Consider the following 26,707-nt stretch of genomic DNA (forward strand, 5'->3'; position numbering starts at 1 on the left):
AAGACCTGGGAAAGAGTCATGTTAGAGTGGGTACAAATAACACCATGGATCTAGGTTGCTCAGCAGTGACACTAGTGACATTTTGCTGTGGAGGCTGTCCTGTGTATTGCGGGGTGTTTAGCAGCATCCCCGGCTTCTGCCTACTCGTTGCCAGTAACACCTCCACCTCCACGAAATTAACTGTGGAAACCAAAATGTCTCCAGACATTGCCAGATGGCCCTCGTGGCAGTGAATCACTTCTACGTGAGAACCTCTGCCACTCATGGAAACTATGCTCTGTAATCCGATGACAGTCCTGGAATTATGGTACTCAGAGCTAGCACTGAGGAGTTTGGGTCCTGAAGAATTAAGAACTAAGTTTTCCTGATAATCAGGAGTTAATTTCAGTGGCATAAAGGGACCTCTTTGGCCTAGCAATACGCCGGCAGAGACGGTGGGTGGGGTTGCTAACTGAGCACCACTGCTAGAGAAACCAAATGGCTGTGTCACAGATGTGGTCTGTAAGTAACGTCCGTATGTAAATGGGTGATAGCCGCATCCTCATCTCAGACTTACTGGGTGATTGTGTTGAAATTTTGAAACAGCTCGTGTTCTTCTTTAAGTTCTAAATGTTTCTCTATCTGTTTCTCAAAATCCTTGACTTAGCTACGTAATCGAAACCTGTATGGCACTTCACGTGTAATAAACGTGAAGTAATTTTACGGATTGCGTACTGTGTTGATAATTTCAAGTTCTGCATTATTCTTCCACTTATCCGTCAGTAGTTGTAGTATTGTTGCAGATACCTTGAATGCCTGATGTTGAAGGTACGACCTTGCTTTTAAAACGTAAGGTTGTGAATTTGACTTCATTGTGGACAAGCTTTGGGATGGGTCCTCTGTTGACCTTCAGTAACTGTAGGACTGTCCATGGACTTACTCTGTGAAACAGATATTTGTTTCAGTTCTCTATTGCACTGAAGACTGTATATTAAGTGATTTAGCAAATTAGAAGAATTACTTTGAGCCCAGTACTACCATCTTTCTTTCTAGTGCAAGGATTATGGTAGGTCTTCTATTATTTGAGGTGGGTAGAAAGAGATGAAGAGTATTTTCTAAAAAAGTAGAGAGTGCCGTGCTTTTCTTCTCAACCTATAACAGCAACCGTGTACTTCCTTTAGAAGAAACGCTGTATCTGTGGTCTGTGAGTCAGGAACATTGGTATACAGTGTTAATTTTGTTGTTAATTTTGTTGGTATTCCTTTATAATAGTGCCATTCTTAAAGTTTATAACATAAGGTCCTGAAATAGAATAAGCACACATATTTGACATAATCCAAGTAAGGATCCATGGAACACTGTTGGTGTAAAAGAGAATTTGCATTAATTTAAACGCAAAGGCCAAAAATAAAATAAATGTTGCTTTTTTTTGCCATACCTGTATTTAAAACTACTGAAGTTTGGCTCTGAGAGATGAAGTAAGTTAGTTACTTCTGGTCCCAGGAGTAAAGTTAGTAATTCTTTAAAAAACAGGACTTAGCTAGAAAGCTCAAGTTTGTAAAATTTGAATCTTTGTAGGCCTAGATGCCAGATACTTGATGTATCTGAAGCATTGTTTCTCTAAGTATGGCCTGTGAATTAGTGTCAATCTGTGAACTTTTTGTTACCAGCTATGATGAGATAAGTACTGGAATTGCAAGTAAGAATTTAGAGACTTTTATAATAATTTAATAGAGTATTTTAATGTGTGTGGAATCAAATATTAGAAGAATTTGGGCTTGTATTTGATGTGTTTTTTTCCTTCTATTTTTCTAGTAATTCATTTTTTTTAAAAGATTTTACTTATTTATTTGACAGAGATAGAGACAGCCAGCGAGAGAGGGAACACAAGCAGGGGGAGTGGGAGAGGAAGAAGCAGGCTTATAGCAGAGGAGCCTGATGTGGGGCTCAATCCCATAACGCCGGGATCACGCCCTGAGCCGAAGGCAGATGCCTAACCGCTGTGCCACCCAGGCGCCCCTCTAGTAATTCTTTTTTATTTGTAAATTAAAAAATAAAAATATGTATTTTTATTAAATAGTATTTTTTATTTACAGAAATTACTGTGTTATTTTGGGAATGTGACAATACAGTACTATTGTATTTTATACTCAGTGCATTTAACAAAAGTATCAGCATATGCAGATTTAAAAATCTGGCACTTCACCACATTTTACTGTTCTGTTGAACTTACTAATTAGAAAAAGTAGGTCAATCAGAATTAATAAAGCTTTGATAATATTTTTTTAAGCTTGATAATATTTTGAACAAAATTGCATTATAGTCTTTTTTCCTTGCCACTTTAAGTGCACAGTATAAATATAGCTGTTAATAAGAATAGGATTCATTTGCAGTTAAACTTTTTATGCTCCATAGCAGTATTTAATTATATTTAATTCAACTTAGATATAATTGTTTAACCACTGGGTTTACATATGTTTGTATATACATGTATATGATTTTTAATGGATTATATCGCTATTTCACTGCCGTCTAAATGAGAATATAGTATAAAATGTAGTTCAGTATTTTCTTGATACCTTAGAATTATTGTTAGGAAGGGCATATACTGCTGTTCTTTGGTATTACCACCTGTAATACTCCTTTGCTTCTTAGTTGATTTTTTGTGAGGGAAGGGGGCCTCTGCTTTCTATTTTCTTGGGAGCTAGTATTATATAGTTTTTATAGTTTGACTGTAGTCAGACCAAGGGGAGTTTGACGCTCAGTTCTGGCACTAAAATTTCTCTTGTTCTTTACAAATGTGGCCTTGATTTCCTAGTCCGTAAGTGGAAATGACATAGGATCTCCCTAATGGGGTATGAGGATTAAGTAACATCCTGCATATAAAACACCTAGTATAGTGCCTGTCCTTAGCTAACATTTGTTAGACATTCATATAGTTTTTTCAGCTGATGTATATCTTTTTTTTTTTTTTTAAGATTTTATTTATTTATTTGACCGAGAAAGACAGCCAGCGAGAGAGGAAACACAGGCAGGGGGAGTGGGAGAGGAAGAAGCAGGCTCCTAGCAGAGGAGCCTGATGTGGGGCTTGATCCCAGAATGTCAGGATCACGCCCTGAGCCGAAGGCAGACGCGTAACAACTGCGCCACTCAGGCGCCCCCGAGCCACCCAGGCGCCCCATGACATATATCTTAATACAGTTAAAAGAAACCCACTAATCTCATGTGTGTGTGTAACAACTACCCAGTTCAAGGTACAGAAGACTGCCAGCAATCCTAAGGAGTCCCTTCAGCCCCTTTCTAGTCAGTAACCACCCCCCAAGTAACCACTACTGTGATTTCTACCACATCAGTTTTTTCTTGCCTTTGAACTTCGTGTGAATGGAGTCATATAGTAGGCATTTTGGAGAGTTGGGACCTAGCTTTTTAAACACATAATGCCTGTGAGATTTATCCATGTTGTGGCAAGTATCAGTTCATCCCTTTTTTTTTATTGCTTTTGTAGCATTCCATTCTTTGAACATATCGGAGTTTATTTGCCCTTGGTCTTTTTGACGGATCCTTGGGTTATTTGCAGTTTTTGGCTATTATGCATACAAGCTGCTGCAAAAGCGGTTATTTTTAAAACTAGTATTTGACATTGTTTTGCAGTTTCTCGGCAATACTCTTTCATTGATTCTCATCTGCCTTAGTTATTTATTTATTTAAAAGATTATATTTTTTTTAAACAATTCCACACCCAATTTGGGGCTCGAATGCACAACCCTGAGACCAAGAGTTGCACACTCCACCAAGCCAGCCAGGTGCCCTCTCATCTGCTTTTCTAAGTTATTTTGTTTTTTTCTTTCTTGTCTTTGTTTGTTTGTCAGAGAGAGAGAGAGCCAAGTAGGGGGAGTGGCAGGCAGAGGGAGAAGCAGGCTCCCTACTGAGCAAGGAGCCCCATGCGGGACTTCATCCCAGGACCCTGGGATCATGACCTGAAGGCAGATGCTTAACAGACTGAGCCACCGAGGCGCCTGCTTTTCTAAGTTTGTTACATGATCTTAGTGACGAGTCGCCTATCTCCCCTGCCCCAGCCTCACATCCAGATTCATAGCTGCTGTTCTGCTGTTTGGAAGAAGCCTGATTGCTTCGGTAGAAGGGAGGATGTGTGGGTGTGTTTAAAGTTGGAGGTGTTAAGAAATAAACATGAATGAGTAAAGAAAGATTTTTGTTGTCTATTCAGGTAGTATGATGTATGAGGCAGAACTTTGAGCCCAGATTAAAGCTTGTGGAATCATCACTGACTAGAGCAGGGCTTGGCCCATTGTAGAGTCTCAAAAAATATGCATTCAGTAAATGTATCAAGTTATCACAAAGACTGAATTCAGCATGCCTTTAACTTAACTGAGGAAGAATTATCTGTAGGTTAAGAAGATAATAAAAGTAATTGAGACATGGTTAAAAACACGGGGATGTAATTTGAGAGTTCACTGTCTTTCCACTGATTTTTTTTTTTTTTAAGATTTATTTATTTATTTGAGAGAGCATGTGCAAGCAGAGGGAGAGGCAGAGAATCTCAAGCAGACTCCACACTGAGCAGGGAACCTGACAGGGAGCTCAATCCCAGGACCCCGAGGTCATGACCTGAGCCAAAATCAAGAGTCGGCTAACTTAACCGACTGAGCCACCCAGGAGCCCCTCCACTGACAATTTTGATTTTGGTTTAGGCTAAATTACTTCCTTTCCTTACTATAGGTTCTCTTTCTAAAAATATTTTTTATTCCTTGAAAAAATTATTCCTACAAAACAAATGTTTTGTGTTGATTCTATAGGTCAGTGGTTCTTAAACTTGGAGCATACGTGGCAATCACTTGGAGGACCTATTAGAATAAAAATTACCTGGCCCACCCATAGAAGTTCTGACTCAGTAGGTTTGGCGTGGAGCCCGGGAACTGGCATCTCTAACAGGACTAGGTGATACTATGCTGCTTGAACAGGGACCACACTGAGAACGGCTGTGGGTCATTGTGTTTATTTCCTTCCTGAATATTGCCAATGAACAATTGGTAAAACCGTTTTCTAGGCTGCGTAGAGAACTTTTCTAGCTTTTAGAAGAGCAGCTTTTTAAATTCAGACGCTTATAGGAAAAAATGCCGTGTCGTAAGACTTTGTGTGCAGTCCTCTGAAGGCTAACATATAACTTACCTCAGTAATTCTAACCAGCTCAGACAGTAATGTCTAAAACTATCTTAAGTAAAAAGGATATCCTTTTCCCCCGTGTTCATGTTGCTATAAATGTCTGTATTCTAAAGGTTTGTGTACGTTGAAAATTTAAAATGTGTTGTTTAATTTTTCAGGTAAGTAATATTACAATGTGAAAACCCAACCAAGGCAGACAATTAATAATGATGTCTTCGAAAGCAGCTGGTTCCACCAAAGAACCAAATGAAGGACCATTCAGAGAGTCACAGTTGTTTGGCATTTCTAGAATGATCACAGATAAATTAATTTTTATCTTGCCTAATTCCACATTTTCAATTCATAATGGCTCAAGGTAGCTGGAAAGGAGAAGCAGGTGGGAGTGGAGGATGACCTTACTTTTCTAGACAAAATCTTAACTGACATTAAGAGATTTGTGGTAAGATTACTGTTAGCTGTTGATGCGGTATTGGGTGGAGTTGTCTGTAAACTAATTTAAACACTTCCCCAGGAGTACTAAAGTGGTTGACCCCTTAGTTCTTGTGGTTTTCTTGGTACCCTAATCTTCTAAGAATCAGAAACAAGTTATTCAGTTAACTTGTTAAAGATTATAAAAGCATGAGAAGAGCAGACTGCTTTTTAGCTTGCATCTAGTATTACATATTACCTTGATTTCCCAATAGTTTTTTCCTACGTGGATGGACATATACCTACAGCACATACTTACACTTGCACACATATGTGTGTGTGTGTGTGTGTGTGTGTGTGTGTGTGTGTAGTCTTTCCTGGTAACAGTTTAATATGGTATTTTCCAGTTTGAAGAAGAAAATGCAATGCCTTGCCCTTTTGTGGGGTGGGGAACATATTACTGATTAGAACTTAAGAAGAAACTTTTGAAACCTACTCATCAAGGCCAGAAATTATTTTGAGAGGTCATTTGAAATTTAGAAAGTCGTCATTATTGATCCACATCTATAAAACTATCTACTGGAACAGGTAGAAACTGCAGTGAAATTTATAAGTGACTTATCCTTGACTTAAAAACCAAAAGGCAAAAAAAAAAATTTTTTTTTTTGAGCCCGGTTCTTAATTTGTGGTTTGATTTTAAATTCTTGTCAGCTTTGTCTTGAGGCAAGTGTACTACAGAAAATTAAATTAACTGAGCTATGTATTTCAATACTTTCGGGATTTCAGAGATGCTGCCTATGGAAGTTGCAATTTCTACATTACACTCCTCGACTGTTTTCATGCAGTAAAGAAGGTAAGTGATTCGTAGGATGCGCCTAGCGTTGAGTTGGAAAACTACAGTCCAAGGAAGGCTAGGCCTTCTTCCATAAAGAGATACCCCATTTCCCCAGTAATGTTAGAGTGACGCCAAACCAGAGAAGTTTTCCTGAATCTGAGTGTTTCTGTGAATGAGTTGGGAGAAAAGCCACTTGAACAACAGAGGACAGTAAGAGATCGTTACGTAATTAGGTGCTAAATCCAGACTTGCTTTGAGTATGTTGTGATTTCAAAGAGAAACAAAAAGTAGGTTACTGATTTCCAAGTTCTCTTTCATTTGTGTATTTTATTTGTCCTATATCCACCAATCCTAATTACAACGGACATTTCTAGAACACAGTTACTGATAGAAACACTTCGCTTTTGTATCTTCAAGCTTTCAATTTTTAGTTCAACAGAATTTGTATAGCCCATTAGTTGGTTACTAGGTTTTATATAAGACCAAGTAGGTCACCACTGCTTTGTCAAAGCTATTTAAAAATAACTCCTGTGTTTTATAACCAGGGCTGCCTGCTGTCTTTGACTCCTAGGGACACCTTTCATATCACATTCTAAATGAATGGGGTCCCCTGGAGTTAGGTGACGCAGCATACTCTGGTTATAACACTCACTCCCTCAGGCATGTGTCTTGAATGTCAGGGCAGCACAAGAAACAAGAATTGTAGATCAGTTGTCCACGGATCAAGTAGGCCTTCGACAACATCTCAAGTTTTATACGACTTGTATTTTCAGAGGCAAAAGGAACTTGGGTTTCCTTTCTTGTATAATGAAACAGTGGCTTTCTGAGAATTTTGAGAAGTACTATACAAATTCAGAGATTGATTAGTATACTTTTTTTTTTCCTGTATTAGGCAACAAGGTATGGAACTTAAGGTTTTTTTGGGTTTGAGTCTAGTGACTGATAGAGCTGGTCGGGTTCGTTGCCATAGACCTTGAGGCAGCTCCTTCAGGCCTTAGGTTAGGCCGGTCACGTGCAGAGGGAGTGCTCAAGAGATGGAGGGACAGCAAGTGTAAATGAACCCCTTCCAGTTGCAGTTACAGTTCCTGCCAGGTGGACCCCTGGGAACTGCTAACATAGGCAGGCGTACTTGTCCTGATCCTAGGGCTGCCTTCTCTCCTTTAAAAGGAGAGGTGAAAAACTTAGCCTTGAAAATGGTCTACTTATTCTACAGCGGTTTCCATTGTTATTTCTCAGCTTAGTTGTTGTTTTTTTTTTTAATCAGATACTGTATCCAAAGTCGAATTAATTAGCAGGAACTATAGGCCAAGATTGCTTTTCTCGCTTTATATTTAATTTTATTCGACAGCTTCTGATTTTCAATTTAAACATTTTTTTGTTGGTAGCTGATTTGGAATATTACTGCATATATAAAACGTTTATAAATATAATTGTGACTTAATTTTAATGTGACTTTTATAGGCTCCTTATGAATAGAAATTGCCTATAAACTACATTTTATTGATCATTCTGTTAGGAACATCTCTAGTTCAAATAGCGTGACATGTTTTGAGTATTTTGGATTCAAAGAAGTATAATTCATCATGGTCTTGAAATTAGAATTTAAATAACTATATTTTGTAAAATGGGGGTTTTTTTGTTTGGTATTGTAAGCCTTATTTTTCATTCATACTTAGTAGTTTAAATTTTGAAAGCTGAGTTTACGGAGTCACCCCTTATGAACCAAGAATACCTTGCTGATCAAGGAGATCTTGCTTATACACAGAGATAGAAAGTACAGTTCAGAAAATGTAGTCAGTAGTAGTGTTTATGATGTATGGTGACCGATGGTGACTGCACTTACTGTGGTGGACACTGAGTAATGTATAGAATTGTCAAATCATTATGTTGGACACCTGAAACTAATAAAACATTGTATGTCAATTGTATTTCAATTAAAAAAAAATTCTTGCTTACATATTCCTTGGCTCAGGGATCATCGAGCAGGGACAACACTTCACAAAGGCCATGAGCTCGTCTTTGTCTCAGAAATTAGATACTCTGCTTATTTTGCTTAGCACGATCTGTCCACTGCAACTCAGAGTGAGGTCACAGAACAGAAATTTTATGGTCTTTCTTTTTATTGAAAGAAGAATTTTCTCAAATTTTTGAATTTTATAGCATCAGGAACATTAATCTTTCAATTCATATTCAAAAGAATTTCAAAGTGAAAATATTTATGAAGTGGTGGGATTTGCTTAGGATAAGCTAACCTATAGTTTTTTCCTTTTTTATTTATTTAGGGATCATTGCTTGGGCATTATATTTGAAGGCTGAGTGGTGTTGACCTAATAAGTTTAGTAGGATTACTTTGAAAACTTGATTATTTAGCTCTGCATGGATAGGATGATTGATGAAGGAAAATTAAAAAAATAAAATCTCATTAAAATAAATATTGTTATAACTAATCTACCAGATAATAGAAGCATTTAAAACACATAGTGCACCTTCTTTGAAAACTAGTCAGTGGAACAAAATCTAAATATAATAATGCTCTTTTGGGGTACCTCCTGAAATTTTTAATTAGGAAATTGGATTGGAAATTGTTTTCTTATTTACATCTTTATTCTTAAAAGCTTTCCTTTGGATTTTAGGCAATGCAGTATGACTTCCTTAATTTCAACTCATTTCACCTTGATGAATATGAACACTATGAAGTAAGTTTCCAAGGATGTTGCTTTTAACTCCCTTATTCATGTTTTACTTCCAGAGATAATATTCTTGTTTTTTAAAGAAGTGAACAATTTAGATGTCTATAGAGTAAAAAAAAATTTCAAGTCTTTATCCTCTTACCCCAGTTCTCCATTTCAGTGCTGATTTCTGCATTTGATGCATCTTTCCAGAGTGCATGAATGTGCTTATGGGCATTTTTCTGTAATGTTTTTTGTTTTGTTTTTGTTTTTGAGTATTGATGATTTTCATATAGTGATTAAATGAGGAAATCATAAAACCCTTAGCATAGGATCTGATGAGATGAATAGTCATTATATGTATCTAATTACCTGTGGAAAATATGTTTTTATCATAACCTTTTGTTTGTATGAAGTCAAGACACTACTGGTTGTAAGTTACAGAAAGTAAATACAGATAGCTTAAATAAAAAAGGAAAATTTATTGGCTTACATAAATAAAAATTCCAGGAGCAGTTGTAACTTCATGCATGACCACATTAATGTACTCCCATACTTATCAGAAATTGGACTAAAGCTCCCCAGTAGTGACAAAGATGTCGACCAGTAGCTTTGATTTATTTTCTCGGCAAACTCATCAGAAAAGACCCACAAGTTCCTCATTGGCCTGCCTTAGATCGTGTCCCTAGCCCTAAACCAGACTGTGTTCCTGATGAGGGCTGTTGGTGGGTGGGCCATCTCGGTAGTTGGAGTGAAGTGCTGGGATCAGCCCTATCAAACCACACAGACAAGAGAGAGAAGCAAGTCCAGGAAGGCAAAGCAATAGATGTCCTCTACATTTTTGAATGCAGTGTATTTGTTTTTTAAAGAATAAGTAATTTGATTCTACCATTCTACCCTTTAAATAGATAGTAAGATGCTATGCTAAAGGTCTTTTCGCCAAGAATACTCATGGAATCTTGTCTTTTTATCCTACTGTGGTTATCTTGAGCAGACGTTCTCACTCATGATGGAGAGATTCCACAGACAGCACTTTATGCAGCAGTATTTGTAATCCTCACATAACTGTCCGTTCACAATCGATTTCTAGAGTAACTGTTCTTTTAAACTGTTAGGTATAACTGAACTGTTTTAATAGTTACGGTTAGTCACTACTGTGATGTACAAAGATCTAAAGCATAGCTCATGGTTGATTCATTCGGGCCAACCATATCTTCTCTCTAATAGTACATTTCTGAAGTACAATATATTTTTAATTTGCATCTTAAACTAGTAAATATAACTTAATACCATTATTTTTGTGCTTGTCCTCGTAAAATTAAACGTTTAAAATAAAATAGACTTTCTCTTTTTAGGCAAGTAAAACTAGGAAGAATGCCAGTTGGTGTTTCTTCAGTGGAGCGGAGTGACGTCTTTATATGTTACTAAGGAGTGATATAGGTGCTAATTAGTTTCCCGCTCACTAATGCAGAAATTGCAGTGTTGCGGGGAGTAGCAAGGTTGCCCACAAGTGCTGCTTACTTTCGCTGAAACTGCATTGAGACACAAGGAACTGTTTAGGTAGCTACAGACTGTGGGTCATTTTGTTTCGTCTCTGTGGTGTATTTAAAAATTTTGCATTAGTGTCTTTCATTGATTCCATGATGCCCATTTTTTCCCATTTTAATTTCTCTGAATTCAGGATGCATCTTGCAATCTGTGATGTGTGTGATTCAATGAAATCTGATCATAGGTTTCTCATTAAACACTCCAGATTTCTTTTTTTTTTTTGACCTACAAGTTTTTTTTTTATTTTATTTTAATGTTTTTTTTATTATATTATGTTAGTCACCATACAGTACAACCCTGGTTTCTGATGTAAAGTTCGATGATTCATTAGTTGCCTGTAACACCCAGTGCACCATGCAATACGTGCCCTCCTTACTACCCATCACCAGCCTATCCCATTCCCCCACTCCCCTCCCCTCTGAAGCCCTCAGTTTGTTTCTCATAGTCCATAGTCTCTCAAAAACTCCAGATTTCTCGTTTCATTTCAAAATTGGAATATCTGGACACATTCTCATTCCTGCTTAGTCCTTTTAGTATGGAACATGGGCTCATTAACTCCCCTCGCTGGTAATTAAGTCAAGTACATTGGATTTGGGTTACCTGACTGGCCTGTAGAGATTCAGGCAACTCCCAGTTTATTTCTTACTTGTTCTTGGGTGCACATACGTATATCCCAATTGCAAAGCTAATTGATCTTGTTTTTATTGCTAGTTCTTTCCTTCTAAACTATCAAGTGTCTTCTACTTCCTGCTTAAGTCTTTGTGTATCCATTTCTATTACTGTTAAAGTTTAGCTGTATTTATCTTATAATAATTGGTATGGTAACTTAGTTGAAAGGACTTAATAACAGAGTAAAGTGTTTTAAATTTCAGTTTACATTCATTTTCTTTTCTAGAGATATACTGTGATCTTAGTGTACTTATAATTTCAAATATCCTGGTGGGTTTAGTGAAGATTTCTCATTGACCCTCTTACTAAATAGCTAACAATGATGAAAGTGTGTCTTCTAGAAATAAGGTGTAAATACCAAGAAATCAAGGATTTTGGTTTTTTTCCCTTTGTTGAAGGAGTCAAGATTGCTTGTATTGGAAGCCAGTTAGTCATTCAGGAAAATAGGGAAGTTTCTAGATTCCCTCATAGTAAAAAAAATTTGCTTTCTTATTAAGTAGCAGCAACCACATGAGGATTTATGTGGATCCTGTAACCAAAATACTCGGTATATTTTAGGTAGCAACGGTCCGCTCTATTTTCCAAAGGCTGACTATCTGAGCCAAGATACTTTTTTAAGAAGTGATTGGGACCAGGAGAACTTAACTATTCCCTGGGAATACTCATAGCAGGCTAAATTTTAGTTTCCTGTCTCCTGGTCATTTATAAACAGTTTTTGTGCTAAAACAAATGGATTTGAAGTCCTTCAGACATTCAGTGTTGAGAAGGGATGTGGACAGGAGATTAAGTCTAAAAATGAATTGTACTGATCTTCCCTTTGCAGAAAGCGGAAAATGGAGATTTAAATTGGATAATACCAGACCGATTTATTGCCTTCTGTGGACCTCATTCAAGAACCAAACTTGAAAGCGGTATGTGAAAATAGGGGACCTGGTTTAGTTTTGTTATTAAAAAAAGTATCCATCCTGTATTTTCCTTTGAAAGAGGCTGAAGAATTAAACCACGCTTGTCTGTCTTAATTATTTAAATATACTCAGTCATTTTAGTACATCATTCTGCCTGGCTTTTAACTTCTTAAATTAGTGCTTTTCCAGTTATAATCAAATTGGTATTCAGTCCCTAGTCCAGATACTCTTTCTGCCCAATTACAGGTAAAATTGTTATCCACTGTTTTCTTTCCGCATTTGACACAAGCATCTGGTGAATTTCTTTATGTAGGTTACCACCAACATTCTCCTGAGGCTTATATTCCATATTTTAAGAATCACAACGTTACTACCATTATTCGTCTGAATAAAAGGATGTATGACGCCAAACGCTTTACGAATGCTGGTTTCGATCACTATGATCTTTTCTTTGCGGATGGCAGCACGCCTACTGATGCCATCGTCAAAGAATTTCTGGATATTTGTGAAAATGCAGAGGGTGCCATTGCAGTACATTGTAAAGGTACGTTTCCAGGGTTGGCTAAAGAATGGTGGACATGCATGTATGTTTAGAAACACACCCTGCCCATTTAGACTATATGCGAGGACACATGAAGCCGTCTTTCTTGTTGTTTTTTGTAAGTTGCTTTTTTCTTAAAACCACTTTATTGAGGTACGATTGACATTAAAAAGCTGTGCATATACAGAGTGCTTTTAAAACCCAAATTTCATATGAAAAGTACAATACACTAAATTCTATTCATTGGTAATCCTACAAAACCTTATCACACTGAAATGCATTTATTTAGGGGTGCCAGGGTGGCTCAGCTGGTTAAGTGTCCAGCTCTTGGTTCGGCTCAGGTTATGATCTCAGGGTCGTGAGATCGAGTCCCGTGTTGGGCTCATGCTCAGCAGGGAGTCTGCTTGAGGTTCTCTCTCCCTCTCCCCCTGCTCTTGCATATGTGCACGATCTCTCTCTCTAAAATAAGTGAATAAAATCTTTAAAAAAAGGACAGCATTCATTTATTTCTCAAATATGTATCAGTGCCTTTTGTTTGATATGTTCTAGAATATGTCAGTGAGCAGAGCAGACTTTGAGAGATTGTCCTTTTGGAGCTTATATTCTAACAAGTTGCTATGTTTTCAGCAGCTAAAGCAGTGCCTTGGCACTTAATAAGTATTTATCGAATGAATGAATGAATGAATGAATGAATGAATGTGTAGTAATACATTGTATGATGTACTGGGGTTTATTTAACTTCTCCCACATTTAATAATGGAAAAAAACAACCAGATAGAGGATCAGAAAGGAAATAGACGATTTGAACAACACGATAAACCAACTAGGAATAACAGACGCACTCATAACATTGCCCCCCAACAAGGGAATACACATTTGTCTCAAGTACCCAGAGGCCATGGTAGTAATGTTTGCACATCAGTGAGTTGGTTAATGCCACTGAAAGGTACGCTTAAAAATGGTTAAAACGATCTCCAGATACTGGCCCTAAAGAAACCTAGGTCTTTGAATTACAGAAAAAGAATTTAAAACAGCTGATTAAGGGGCGCCTGGGTGGCACAGCGGTTAAGCGTCTGCCTCCGGCTCACGGCGTGATCCCGGTGATCTGGGATCGAGCCCCACATCAGGCTCCTCCGCTGGGAGCCTGCTTCTTCCTCTCCCACTCCCCCTGCTTGTGTTCCCTCTCTCGCTGGCTGTCTCTATCTCTGTGGAATAAATAAATAAAATCTTAAAAAAAAAAAAAAAACAGCTGATTAAAAATGCTCAGTGAGCTAAAAGGAGACACAGAAATAAATAAAACCAGGAAAATGATACATGAACAAAAATGTTAAAGTGGTGAACTTTATGTCATGTACATTTTGCCACAATTAAGAAATAATCATTAAAATCCAACACTGGTTATTTCATTTTGTAAATTATAGTAAGCAGTTGAGGTTACTATCACCCTCATTCAGGGTGGTTTTGCACCCCCAGCAGACATTTGGCAATGTCTGAAGACATTTTTTTTTTTTTTTAAAGATTTTATTTATTTATGTGACAGAGAGACAGCCAGCGAGAGAGGGAACACAGCAGGGGGAGTGGGAGAGGAAGAAGCAGGCTCACAGCGGAAGAGCCTGATGTGGGACTCGATCCCGGATCGCCAGGATCACGCCCTGAGCCGAAGGCAGACGCTTTAACGACTGCGCCACCGAGGCGCCCCTGAAGACATTTTTTTTGTTTTCACAAGTTGGGAAGATGCTACTTGTCTCTGGTGGGTAGAGCCCAGTGGTGCTCTTAAAGAGCCCTCAGTGCACAGGACAGAGCTCACACCGGCCCCAAATGTCAGTCGTGCTAAGGCTGAGAAACCCTGAAGTTGACCGGTGACTGGTTAAAAACCTGAAGAGCATTTGGTATGATTGGATCTTTTGTTTTGGAAAGAGAACTGATGACCGTGTAAAGCTTGGATTATTAAGTGGAAAGTGAGATTCATTAGGGAGTGTATTAATTTGCTTGGGGGATCACAGCAGAGTACCACAGACTGTGTGGCTTAAACAAAAGTTATTTTTTCCCAGTTTCAGAGGCTAGAAATCTAAGATCAAGATGCCACTAAGGTTGGTTTCTGGGGAGGCCGCTTCCTGGCTTGTAGGCAGCTGTCTTCTTTTTGTCCTCTGCATACACTCAACTCCTGATGTCTTTTCCTCTTCTGCTAAGGACACCAGTCCTATTGGATTTGGGGCATTCCCCACGTGACCTTATTTAACCTTAATTACCTCCATAAAGGCCTTTTCCCCAGAGATAGTCACATTGAGAGTTACTACTTTAACATGGATTTTTGGAGAGGCAGGGAGCAGGGGACACAATTCAGTCCATAATACCTCATTCTCTGGTTGCCCAATATTCATGTCCTCGTATGACAGCCCATCCCCACAGCCTGCAAAGACTTAATCCATTCCAAAATCAGTGCCAGGTCCAAAGTCTCATCTAAACATCTTCTAAGTCAGGTAATAGGTGACACTCCAGGTGCAGTTCCTCCTGAGACAGAATTCTCCCCCAGCTGTGAACTTGTGGAACCTGACAAGTTAAGCGCGTCTCAAATACAGTAGTGGGACATGCATCGGGTAGGCCTTCCCTTTCCAAATGAGAGAAATCAGGAAGTAGAAAGGTCTGACAGGTCCCAAGCAAGTCCAGAACCTGGCAAGGTAAATGCTTTTAGATCTTAAGGCTCAGAAATAATGCTCTGGTTCATTCCCTGTCACGCAGGCCCACTTGGGTAGCAGCCGTGCCCCTGAGGTTGTGGGCAGGAACAGTCTGACCCACGGACCACAGAGCTGGCCCTACCCTTTGAAACCCAGGAGTAGACAGCCTTGCCCCTGGGGCTTATGGTAGCAGTGGCAGGCTTGTTGGTCCCTTGGGGTTATGCTTCCCTTTTCTTGAAGGATGAGGCATGTTTCCAGTGAGATATTTCTGTTACCCCTGTTAGAATCCCAGAACCCTGAAAGCCTGCCTTTGTTTCATCCTTTAGTCCAGACTGGCAGTGTGTCTGTTTGGTATAATCAAGCCCAACACTGGTTTTGGCTTCTGCTGAGATGGCTGATTAGATCCGTAGGTAATCACTTAATGGAGTGGATCATCGACTACACCGTTGGTGTTCACTCCAGAACACACTTTCTCACTATTTGTAATATGGATAGGCCTAGAATTTTCTAAATGTTTAGTTTCTGTTTTGCTTAACAATTCCTTCTTCAGTTCATCTGTCTTCTCTCGTGTTTTACTGTAATAAGGAGAAGGCAGGCTGTACCTTCAATACGTTGCTTATAAATCTCCTTTGCTAAATATCTAAGGTTGTCAACTCACAGGTTCTACCTTCTGGGGTATTTTAGCAATCTCCATGTCCAGGCTGTATCCCATACCAATGAAATCAGAATTCTGGAGGTGAGACCCCGTATTTTTTAACACTCTTCAGATGATTACTGTGTGCATCCAAACGTAAGAACGACTGTTGAGGGAAGCAGAGTCATGGGAAGCCTTCTAAAAACTTGTGCCTGCCCAGCACAGTTCTGGAGTACATGAGACCAGGTCCCTTTGGTTTGTTTCTTTTTCTAGCCGGCCTTGGACGAACAGGCACTCTGATAGCCTGCTACATCATGAAGCATTACAGGATGACAGCAGCTGAGACCATTGCCTGGGTCCGAATCTGCAGGCCTGGCTCAGTGATTGGACCGCAGCAACAATTTTTGGTGATGTAAGTAAACAGAGAACATTTGTAATTCCTCAGGGAACACATGGGTCTGGAAAATGATGGGAAGTAGGATTTTTCTTAGTCTCCAGTAACAACAGATAGTCTGTAGGAGAGAATCGTTTGCATGTGTCTTTGTGGAAAAGCTGTATTTTGATGATATTATTTAAATGCTCTAGGAAACAGGCAAGCCTCTGGTTGGAAGGTGACTATTTTCGTCAAAAGTTAAGGGGTCAGGAGAATGGAAAACACAGAGCAGCTGTCTCAAAACTCCTCTTGGCTGTTGATGACATTTCAATCAATGGGGTCGAAAATCAAGACAAGCAAGAACCTGAGCTGGTAATCGAACCATCCCCATCACGCTGTTGTCCTTGTTTTCAGTGCTGTTGAGGACCTTCTAGGGCATGGGGAAAATTGTAGATAAAATAATAAAGCACATTTTGAGGGATTATTGTCACACATTTTTTTTTAATACTTAGAGCCCCCTCTAGGAACTTTTTACTCAAAATAATTAAAATAAGGTCATAGTCCATAAAACTAGAATTGTTTTACTCACTAGGCACTGGAAGAAAGAGGTATGTGAAGTAAGCTCTTTAGGTGGACCTGGGGACGCCTCCCTGTGTGCCCCCTGCCCCAACTTTTCCCCATTTTGCCGCAGTTGATTTAGGGAACCAGTTCTTCTCAAATGGAAAACTTTAAAGAATCGAGAGTTTAGGGGGTAGTGGCACTATACTGAGTGGTGGTAAGTGGATTTGGAATTTTAAAAAGAATGTTTTCATTATTGAAAACCCATTAGGCCTCCTCACAGTATATTTTATAACAAGAGTGCTATAGAGTTCTATGTCTGTAAAGTCAACCTTTGGTTGTCTTAAAATGTGACCTGTAGCTTTATTTTGAAAGCAGCAAAATTTTTTAGAGTTCAGCAGTTTATTTGTATGTGTATATGGATAAATGTTGCTGCTGTGCTTTATGGCCTTAATAAGTACAACTGAAGTCACTAGCTCAGTGTTTTTTTACTTATACAGTACAGTGATGATGACGAAATCCATGGAGTGACACAAGGCGATAGACTTCGGGCCCTGAAAAGCAGAAGACAGTCAAAACCAAACGCTATTCCCCTCACGTGAGTCTGGTTTCCTTTGTGTGGTTGGTGTTATTTAATATGTATATGCGGTCCTTTGTGAGCATTTTTTCCTGGATGTTTTTCTCCATAGTTGCATGCCCATTATCCCACTTTGCAATGGTTATTTACATTATTTAAAATCTAGGGGTGCTGCCCAGGAAGCTCTTGGCTGTACCTTATCTCTGTCTTCTGTTGTAACCTCACTAGCCTCTGTATATAGGAAAGCAGTATTGGGAATGCTTTTTTCACACGCATAATCACCATGTGACGTCCTCACGAGCGTGGCAGCAGATGTAAACCACAGAGTAACAGATTTGTCCATAGTTACTGAAATTAGGAGTGTCCCTAAATTCATTACGATATTATAGACAGTTTGTTTAGATATGGTAGAATTTAATCAGTGATGACATTGTGGTTTAATGTCCTATTATTTTAGGGTAATAATGAACTAGATTAAATAATAATTTTGTATTTTTTGTTTGAGGAGTTATTTTCAAGTTACAGAAGAAGGTTTAGTATGGGGATGGGAAGTTTCATTGTTAGTGAGTCTGTGTATGCCCACCTGTACTTGGTTATGTAAGTGCTAATTGGGATTCAACCTCATGGAACATCTAGGATTGTTAGAAAAATATGTAGCATTTAAAAACTTGGCCATTGCACTTTTTTCTAGTATATTCTTTAGTATATGCTTTCATTTATGTTGTTGGATTCCTTCCTTGTAGTAACTTTCCTTTTCATTGTGGGGAACCGCATTTCCAGTTATGTTCTTTTCTTTTTTTTAGGGGGAGAGGGGCAGAGGGGGAGGGAGGGAGAGAATCTTAAGCAGACTCCATGCCCAGCGTGGAGCCCAATGCAGGGCTCAATCCCATGGCCCCGAGATCATGACCTGAGCCGACGTTTAACCGACTGAGCCACCCAGGCGCCCCTCCAGTTATGGTTTTTTTGGGGGGTGATGGAGACAGTTGTTTTGTTCAGTAATCATCTTGTAATATGGTAAAGACCTAATGATACCATAAATGTTCATGGCAGAGAAGAACAGGCCTTCTTTTTAATTAGCAGTGGTTCTTCACTGGCACCTCCTTGTTACCTAAAGTTCTAAAGTAGAATTACACGGAAGGCATGTGTCCTCGTGGGCCCCTGCCTTGGGACGTTCTTAAAAGACCCACGGAAAAGAAGGAAGTTGTAAAGGGCCATGTGAATGAGAGGTGCCAGCATTCTCTGAGCCTTCTCTGCAGTGTGGTGGGACAGCACGAAACAGAAAGCTCTACGAACGGTGCATTTTAGGTCATTTATTTAACTCCAGATGCCACTTAGATTTTAAGTGCAGTAAGTCTTCCTCTAAGGCCTTCATGGTTCTTTTTATTTGGAAATATTGTAGGTCCTCCAGATAATCCTCCTGAGGTCAGAGGAGGCATGACAGGGGTGAGCAGTTCCCTAGAGCAATGCTCAAACTTCACCGTGCGTTTGAGTCTCCTGGGGGTTTGTCGGAATGCAGGTTATGGTTTTGGGCCTGGGGGGTGGTCTGTGACTGCGTTTCTAGCAAGCTTCCGGGTATCACAGGCACTGCTGGTCCAGGCCTTGGGGGCACAAGCCCTAGAAAATGGGTGGTTTGTGGGTTGCGTTTAGTCGTGCCCAGGTTTTTTGTTTTGTTTTTATGAATCTGCACCATCAGTTTATTTCTCAAAAGCTTCTGATGAAAAGTCAACTTGGGAGTTGGGGTGGGAATTCTGCTTAGTCACATAGGGCTTCTAGGAAATTTCCTTCAGTAACTCTGAGTCTGCTGCCTTGTGAATCTGTGTTCTAGAGGGTTCACGTCACTTGTTGCTCTTTTCTATAGATGAGACAATAAAAGTCTTTCGTAGCTGATAGGCTTGTGGCAATACAGAAGACAATGAATGAAGCCTAAAATTCTAACTATTGTTGGAAACCAGAAGGCGACAAGAGATGTGTTCCCTTTCACCTTGGTGTGTGAGGTGTCCCCGGGGTGAAAGCGCAGTGGTCAGTGGTGGCTGAAGGAGAGACCAGCCTCCGCTATCACTTGTCACTTGTGACGGAGCTACACTTCACCTCACCCCCAGAGGGACGCCGGCCCTTCTCTCTGAAGCATTTGGCCTAAGTTATAAACCAAGGAAAATGGTTAAAGTTTAAAAAAATAATAAAATAAAGCACTAGTTAAGATCCCTTTAGTTGTAATTATAGTCCTGAAACCAGTAGAATAGCTCCCAAGATGTCTGTCCCCTTCCCATACACAAAAGTAAACTTTTAGGCCACACTTTTAAAGGAAAAGACAAATGCTAAAATCCCTTTAAGCTCTGAAGTGTAAAAACCCTGGGGAATTTTAGATTACTCTGGGTAGATTTCCCTTTCTCCTCCTCTACAACACTTTACTTATCCCTTCTTCTGCTTTTTTCAAACCCTCCTTGCTGTTGGAATCCTCCCTTTTTTGCTGTTATGTGTAGTTCTTCTGGCCCTAAAAGAAGAGGTTAGTTGGGGATTTCCTTTCCTTCCCAAGTGGTGGTGGTATTTCAGAAATGAGAGAGAGAGAGAGTTTTTAACAGCAGCTTGGGCTGAGAAATTTAAGATCAGTCCCCACCTCCTGATTCTGACCCCACTATCACTGTGGGTAACCTATTTTGCTTCACTATTGGTACTTAGCCGAATAAAAATATTTATAAGAAGGAAAGTTAGTGAGAAATATATAAGTACTGGTGATTCTTAAGAGCAAGTTTATAGTACTCAAAATAGTATTCCAGTTATTGTTTTCTATTTTACAAACAGTATTTGGGGGAGAGTTAAAGTTGTTAGATACTGTAAAGTAGTCCTTTTCTCAGAGAGTCTGATCCCGACCACCACGAAGACAGTAAGTCACGTAGCACCGTGACCTTGGCGTGATCTGCAGGACGTGATGGCAAGTATATTATCGTCTGTGCTAAAATAGATTTGGTAGATTGTATACCTTCATCCATGCTGCCTGTCTTTCTGCATACGGATCATCTCTGCTAGGTTCGTTAGGGTTAAATGGAGTGTGTGAAGAGTCAAGTGTACCCTACCTGGGAATAAGGTGAAAATACAGATCTAATTTGCTTTAAGTCTCCCTTAACAGCACAGTATGGATGGGTGTGCTCTCATCATTAGAAAATAATTCTTTTTTTTTTTTTTTAAGATTTTATTTATTTATTCCACAGAGATAGAGACAGCCAGCGAGAAAGGGAACACAAGCAGGGGGAGTGGGAGAGGGAGAAGCAGGCTCATAGCGGAGGAGCCTGACGTGGGGCTCGACCCCATAACGCTGGGATCACGCCCAGAGCCGAAGGCAGACGCTTAACCGCTATGCCACCCAGGCACCCCTGGAAAATAATTCTTATGCCATGAGCTTTCATAGAAGAACAATGAAAACTTTGTGACAGAGACACTTGGGTATTCGGACCATTCCGCCTTTAAGATCACTGTTAAATCAGTAGCTGCAAATGAAACTTGGGGTGGATAGAGAGTCCGCTAGTGTTCCTAGGCCAGTGTTTCTGTTCTGTCTAAATACTAAGCCCCTGTAATCTTGACCTATGTTAGTAGGTTTGTGTTTTTGTGGAAGGAGTGAATGCCAGGTGTAACTTGCAGGGTGAGGTTAGATTCGATTTCAGGTCCATCCTTAGTGTAATCCATTGTCGCCAGATACCACAAACCTGTTCAGGGGTTACGATGACAAGGACACCGATAAAGATCGCATAGTAAGCCAGAGCAGTCATTTACGACTTGATCGTAAATGTACTCGCACAAAGCAAATGCTCAATAGAGCCTTTTATGTTGGGTCACACATGTGTCCTGGTGACCATTTGGAAGTAGCTGGATGGAGTCACCACTCTTCAGACTGTGAGGTTTCCTTCTTCACTGCCAAAAACTAGACCACTGGAGACTGGGCTGAAAGCCAGGTTTGGCCACAAGAGGAGAATGAATGAGGAAAACAACTGAGGACATTTATATAACGTTAATACGCAGGGGAGATTTTCCTCACTTTGTGCTGCCCAGGGTTGGGTGTGCTTCCCTAGTCCTTATTTTCAGAGTAGGCAGCTCGCCTGAACTCCTAGATGATGCCGCACGGGACTGCGCTGCAGTGAGATCAGCTGCTCTGTGCTGTGTTCATTTACGGGTGTGCCTCCCGGAGTCATCGTTAACCAGCAGTCCGGGGCTGCTGCTTGTCGTTGCCTGGTTTTCCCTCCTTTTTCTCTGGTTTGCTTTAGTTTTCTGTGTGTGCGTATCTTGTGCTTTTTGAAGAATTTCAGTCCTGTAACTACAACTCTGATTTCTGTATCACACAGTTAAACTAACATGGGGCAGTTATCCAGCTACAGATTGGGTCTCATCTTTTGTTACCAAATACCAGATCAATTTAAAACCGAAGATAGCATTTTCTCCCCCACATGAAATGGCAAAACTCCATCTTTGTTACCCACCCCTTTGTATCTATCACAGGGTGTCTAGAATTCACACGTGGCTTTGTTTGTTTATTATTTTATTTATTTTGCCTTCCCAATTTGAACATCTGTTCTTTCCCCTCCCCCTCCAGATGTCCCCTAGCTGTGCTGACCTCTGCACTGTGTAGTGTTGTCATCTGGTGGATCGTTTGTGACCACATTCTTCCCATCCTGCTATTCTGTCTTGATGGCTTCAGAACACAGTAGCCGTCGGGACCTTTGACAAATAGCTGCTGTGTAAGTGTCCCATATTCCATTTCTTTGTGTGGTCACCTCTGGTGGCCAGTGTGTTTCTTAATGGTGCATGTTTTTCTCACTGTCAGCTCTCCTAGCTTTGTTGGTTTGCCTCTTTTCAAAGGTTCTTTTTTTCTGAAACTTCTCAATTAATGGGATGGTGGCGGGGGGAGGCCTTCCCTGATCCTTTCCTGTACGGGTATTAAAAATAACAAATTTTGTTTTTAAGTTGTGCTTAATTCTTCAAATTAAGCATTTTTGAAATTCTTCAATTCTGCATTTTTTGAAATAGCCATTTCTAACGTCACTGAAGTAGTTTTTTTTCCCTATGAAAAATATTTAGTGAGTTTGGGGTAATTGGGGTGGTTTTCTTTCAGTCAATTTCCTCTAATTTCCCAGAGTAAGTATCTTCAGCATATCCTTTTCAATCTAGCAAAAAAGAATTTGCCCCCTGATCTTCTGCTGTTAGTAGAGATTTGCTTCTGCAGCTAGTGAGCCTTGCGTCGTGTTTCACCTCCAGCTTTGCCGTTGGACACTGTGCCCTTAGCAGCAGCAATTTGCCTGCCAAGTCTTCTGTCTTGAGCAAGCAGAATCTTCTCCTTGGCTTCATTTCACATCCTCCCCTGTGGGGAATACAGTTAGTACAGTTTTCAAAAGGATGTTTAGTGGAAATAGGACAGCAGAGAAGACTGGAGTCCCTTGTTCAGCCTCGTGTTTCTGCATGACCGTCACTGGGCTTACTTCCTCCCACTTTGCTTTCCCAGGAGTAATCAAAACTCCCTTATTAGGGGCGCCTGGGTGGCGCAGTCGTTAAGCGTCTGCCTTCGGCTCAGGGCGTGCTCCCGGCATTCTGGGATCGAGCCCCACATCAGGCTCCTCCGCTATGAGCCTGCTTCTTCCTCTCCCACTCCCCCTGCTTGTGTTCCCTCTCTCGCTGGCTGTCTCTCTCTCTGTCAAATAAATAAATAAAATCTTAAAAAAAAAACAAAAAACTCCCTTATTAGGTGACTATAGCAGATACTGTATTCTCTTGATATCTTTCACCCGTAAGCAAAGACCTTAACAGTGAACAGACTTCTGTTCTGCAGTAGAATGTGGCAGGAAGCTTCCCCGGGGAACACCGCGCAGTTGTGACCAAGAGTACAGGAAGGAGGGTGTGTCCTGCGAGACTGTGGTTCACCACTACCCTCTTAGGTCCAGGCTGCATTCTTCTTTCTCTGAAACTCTTCCTTTAGCTCATATTTCAAGAATTTATTCTCTTGTTCCAACTTGGACTTGGGATTTATAAGGGAATATGAAAGTTCCTTCTAGGATCTCCTCCAAAGTGGAATTCCATTGCAACCAACTCTCGTACTTTGTGGCTTCACGGAGTGTCTTCAGATGGCTAGAAAAGATTTAAAAATCCAACAGACACCATTCTTTTCAAAATTAAGGAAAGGCTGCTTAACATGTTCCTATTATGACATTTTCTTGAATATCTTATTAATACAAGTTTATTATTGTATAGGCAGATACACGATATTTCTGATATGGATGATCTGTTTGGTTTTTTTCCTTTATTCCTCTTAGTAAGCTTAGATTTCTGCGTATTCTGACTCAAGAGCAGCATGCAGTGCTTCGATTTATTCTCAGACTGCTCTGAGTGGGAAAGGTATTTCGAATAGGTGGAGTTGTAAACGGGTGGAATCATTGCTAATAATACTTAGGCACTTTGTGGTTGTATTACTTTTCCCAGGGTAAGTTTAAGAATGGTTTCTATCAGACACCTTTCTTTTCACTATCCTATGTAAGATATAATCTTTTTTTATTGTTATTACTGATATTTGCCATTGCATTTGTAGACCCAAAGCAGAGTATTCAATTTCCCTTGCCTGATTAATTTGGAATTACAGAAACAAACATTGTTACCTTCAGTAGTAACAATGATGTAAACAGGAATAATCCTTGTAGTTATCTTTTGAGGGGACTACTTACGGGCACCGTTGTTGGCATTCACCTCTGTTGGCTGTTGACATGGCGTGGCCTGATCGGTTGTTACCTGGCATGCCTGGAAAATCAGACTCTCACACACCTCAGATGGCTGTATCGGATTCTGAGACAGTGGCAAAGGTGTGTCTGAAGGTTGTGGGGCCTCAGGCCTGTCATTCTGAAAGCTTGTTCTGTGTCAGCGGATAACCAAGTGTAAATAGTGCATAGTTGCACTGATGGATTCTTTTCTTGGCATTGAACATTTATGTTCAAAGCGTTTTGTAGTTTGAGAGGTACGAGAGCTGGCTCGTCAGTTACTTGCTTTGCTGTATGCCTCAAGTTGCAAGTCTCAGTCTCGGAATACCGGGTCTCAGAAGCGGCTGCAACGAAGTGAACTGTTGCATGGGCAAGACCTAAAAAGCAGGACTGCGGATTCTGCCAGGGAAAGATGGAAGGGAGAAAATACGTACATAGAATATTGCTCTGCAAGGCCGTGTGATCGCCCTGGTTTGCACAAGGTGGGAAGTGGTGGGCTCCCACGTACCCTGTGGCAGAGTGACTGCGTCACGAGTTTGCCAGCTTGTCCCACCCTGTGGTGTGGTGGGGAGTTGATCACAGGTATCTGAGTGTTGCTGCTGGGGGGTTCCAGGTTACTGATGCATAACCTACAGATAAAGTGACTCCTCTGTTGTTAGTGACCTGAATCCCTACTGGTGTGATTAACGCATTCCAAATTTCTGTCATGCTTTTATTTTCAAAAAATTCGCATTAATTATTTACATTAATTTTATGAAGAAAGATACTTTCTAAAGATGGTTCCCGTCAGTCTGATATTTGATTTAGCAGTGATTTCTTTTTTCAAATAGTAAACATTTCAGTAGTAATTAATTTAAGAAATCAGGATTTAAATTTCCTAAGCAAGTAACGTATAAGCTCTTGTTTTTATTCTCACGTTAATGATTTTACAGGGTGGTGATTGTCTCTACCTTCGGCTGTAAGTGGCCTCAAATTATTTGACAGGTTGGTGTGGTATTTCCAAAAAGCCAACAGGGATCTGATTTTCTCCATTTGTATACATGGAGATAAACACCAGGAGCCTCGTGGAGCAGGTGCGAGGCTTCAGGACCACAGTGGCAGCGCCGCACACTGGGCCTAGGCTTCAGAAATGGCGGTGGGAGTTTGGCGGTGGTTTTGTTTCTCTTTGTGAAAAATTCTGTGCTCAAATCCTGTTAATAGAGACCATTAAATATTCTCCTGCCCCCCCCATTTAATATGATCAGAAGGATTTTTAATCCTTGTTTCAGAGGTAGAATTCATACACCAGGGCAGTCGGTTACCTTCTTGGATCAAACAACTGTCTGCATATCACCTTTTCTATTTTGTTAGAATGATAAAACTTTGTGAGAAATCCTGAGTCAAGCATTGGTTCGTTTACCCAGGATCGGTTTCCCTCTGAGACTGAAGGCCTGTTTTGCAGGCTTTGAGAACTACTATGGGGATAAAGCGAAACAGCCGAGAGAGCAGCCCCTCCCGTGCCCCCCGCCCCCCAACAGCTTGGAAACCGCTGACCTCCAGCTGCCACCCTGGTACACTGCCACCCGTTGCTTTTTTTTTAGTGATGAGAAGTACAGAGTTTTACTAAATGCTGAATATGCCGTGTTTTGGGTAATACTAAGAATTTACTGATCTTTGCTACATTTTGAGGACCCGGCTTTGGTTATTAATTAACACGGCAGTAACACAGGCACAGGAGGTAGGACTCCTAGTCAGTTGTAACGGTTTCTGTTTACTCTCATGAGCTGGGTCCTCCTAAGTTGTTACCGGCTCTCACCTTTGTTTGGACAGGAGAGGAGGAAGCTTATTTTGAAGGCAGTGTTTTCTCTTACAGATACATAAAAGTTGAGTATCTATAAATGTGTGTGTCTGCAGTTCAGCATCTTGGTCATTATCTGTTGAAGAAAAGCATTGCACATAAAATCTTTTGATGTTTTCTCTCTGACCGTTCAATGAGGAATTACAAAACACCCTCTGCTTTTGAGCAAGGTACTTTATGTGGGCTCTATCTGAGGGTGTTCTTCTGACTCATGAATTTGCCTCCTGGGCAACCTACACCCATAGGCATCAGTTCCTTGAGATTATTTTAGAGTTTAATTAAATCGAGTTTCACAAAATGTAAGCAGTGTTGCTTTCATGTTAATGGTACTCAGCGAATTAGTAAGTAGTTATAATCTAGACAAAGTTCACATTGTGCTTGAACGTAGTTTTAAAACTCGGAAGTGTTATATAACATTAGTATTGATTTGGGGTTATTGCCCATACTTTCACCTCCGAAGAGTGACAATCTTATAGATTTTTATATTCGTATTCCTTAGAATTTGGGGGTTTAAAATGACTTCTTGTTTTCATGACTAGAATTCTGAGAATCTACTTTGACTTGGGGGCACAAAGATTTGTTTTACTGATTGA

The 26,707-nt window shown here is 40.1% G+C and overlaps 1 protein-coding gene across 8 annotated transcripts in view; it reads left to right on the plus strand.

Moving 5' to 3' along the window:
• Positions 1 to 26,707, plus strand: part of CDC14B (cell division cycle 14B) — a 53,343-nt gene that overhangs the window by 17,587 nt on the left and 9,049 nt on the right. For 6 of the 8 annotated variants that reach the window (XM_008711806.2, XM_008711808.2, XM_008711807.2 and 3 more), the window contains 7 exons: positions 6,355 to 6,421; positions 9,037 to 9,099; positions 12,113 to 12,200; positions 12,508 to 12,738; positions 16,318 to 16,456; positions 16,630 to 16,789; positions 17,476 to 17,573. In XM_008711806.2, the coding sequence (XP_008710028.1) occupies positions 6,355 to 6,421; positions 9,037 to 9,099; positions 12,113 to 12,200; positions 12,508 to 12,738; positions 16,318 to 16,456; positions 16,630 to 16,789; positions 17,476 to 17,573 (846 nt within the window). Of the gene's footprint in view, positions 1 to 6,354; positions 6,422 to 9,036; positions 9,100 to 12,112; positions 12,201 to 12,507; positions 12,739 to 16,317; positions 16,457 to 16,629; positions 16,790 to 17,475; positions 17,574 to 22,131; positions 22,277 to 26,707 lie in introns of all 8 variants that reach the window. The other 2 variants (XM_008711811.2, XM_008711812.2) reach the window with 1 other exon arrangement.

The sequence above is a fragment of the Ursus maritimus genome, unplaced genomic scaffold (genome assembly GCF_017311325.1).
Source record: "Ursus maritimus isolate PB19 unplaced genomic scaffold, ASM1731132v1 scaffold_34, whole genome shotgun sequence".
Classification (NCBI taxonomy): domain Eukaryota; kingdom Metazoa; phylum Chordata; class Mammalia; order Carnivora; family Ursidae; genus Ursus; species Ursus maritimus.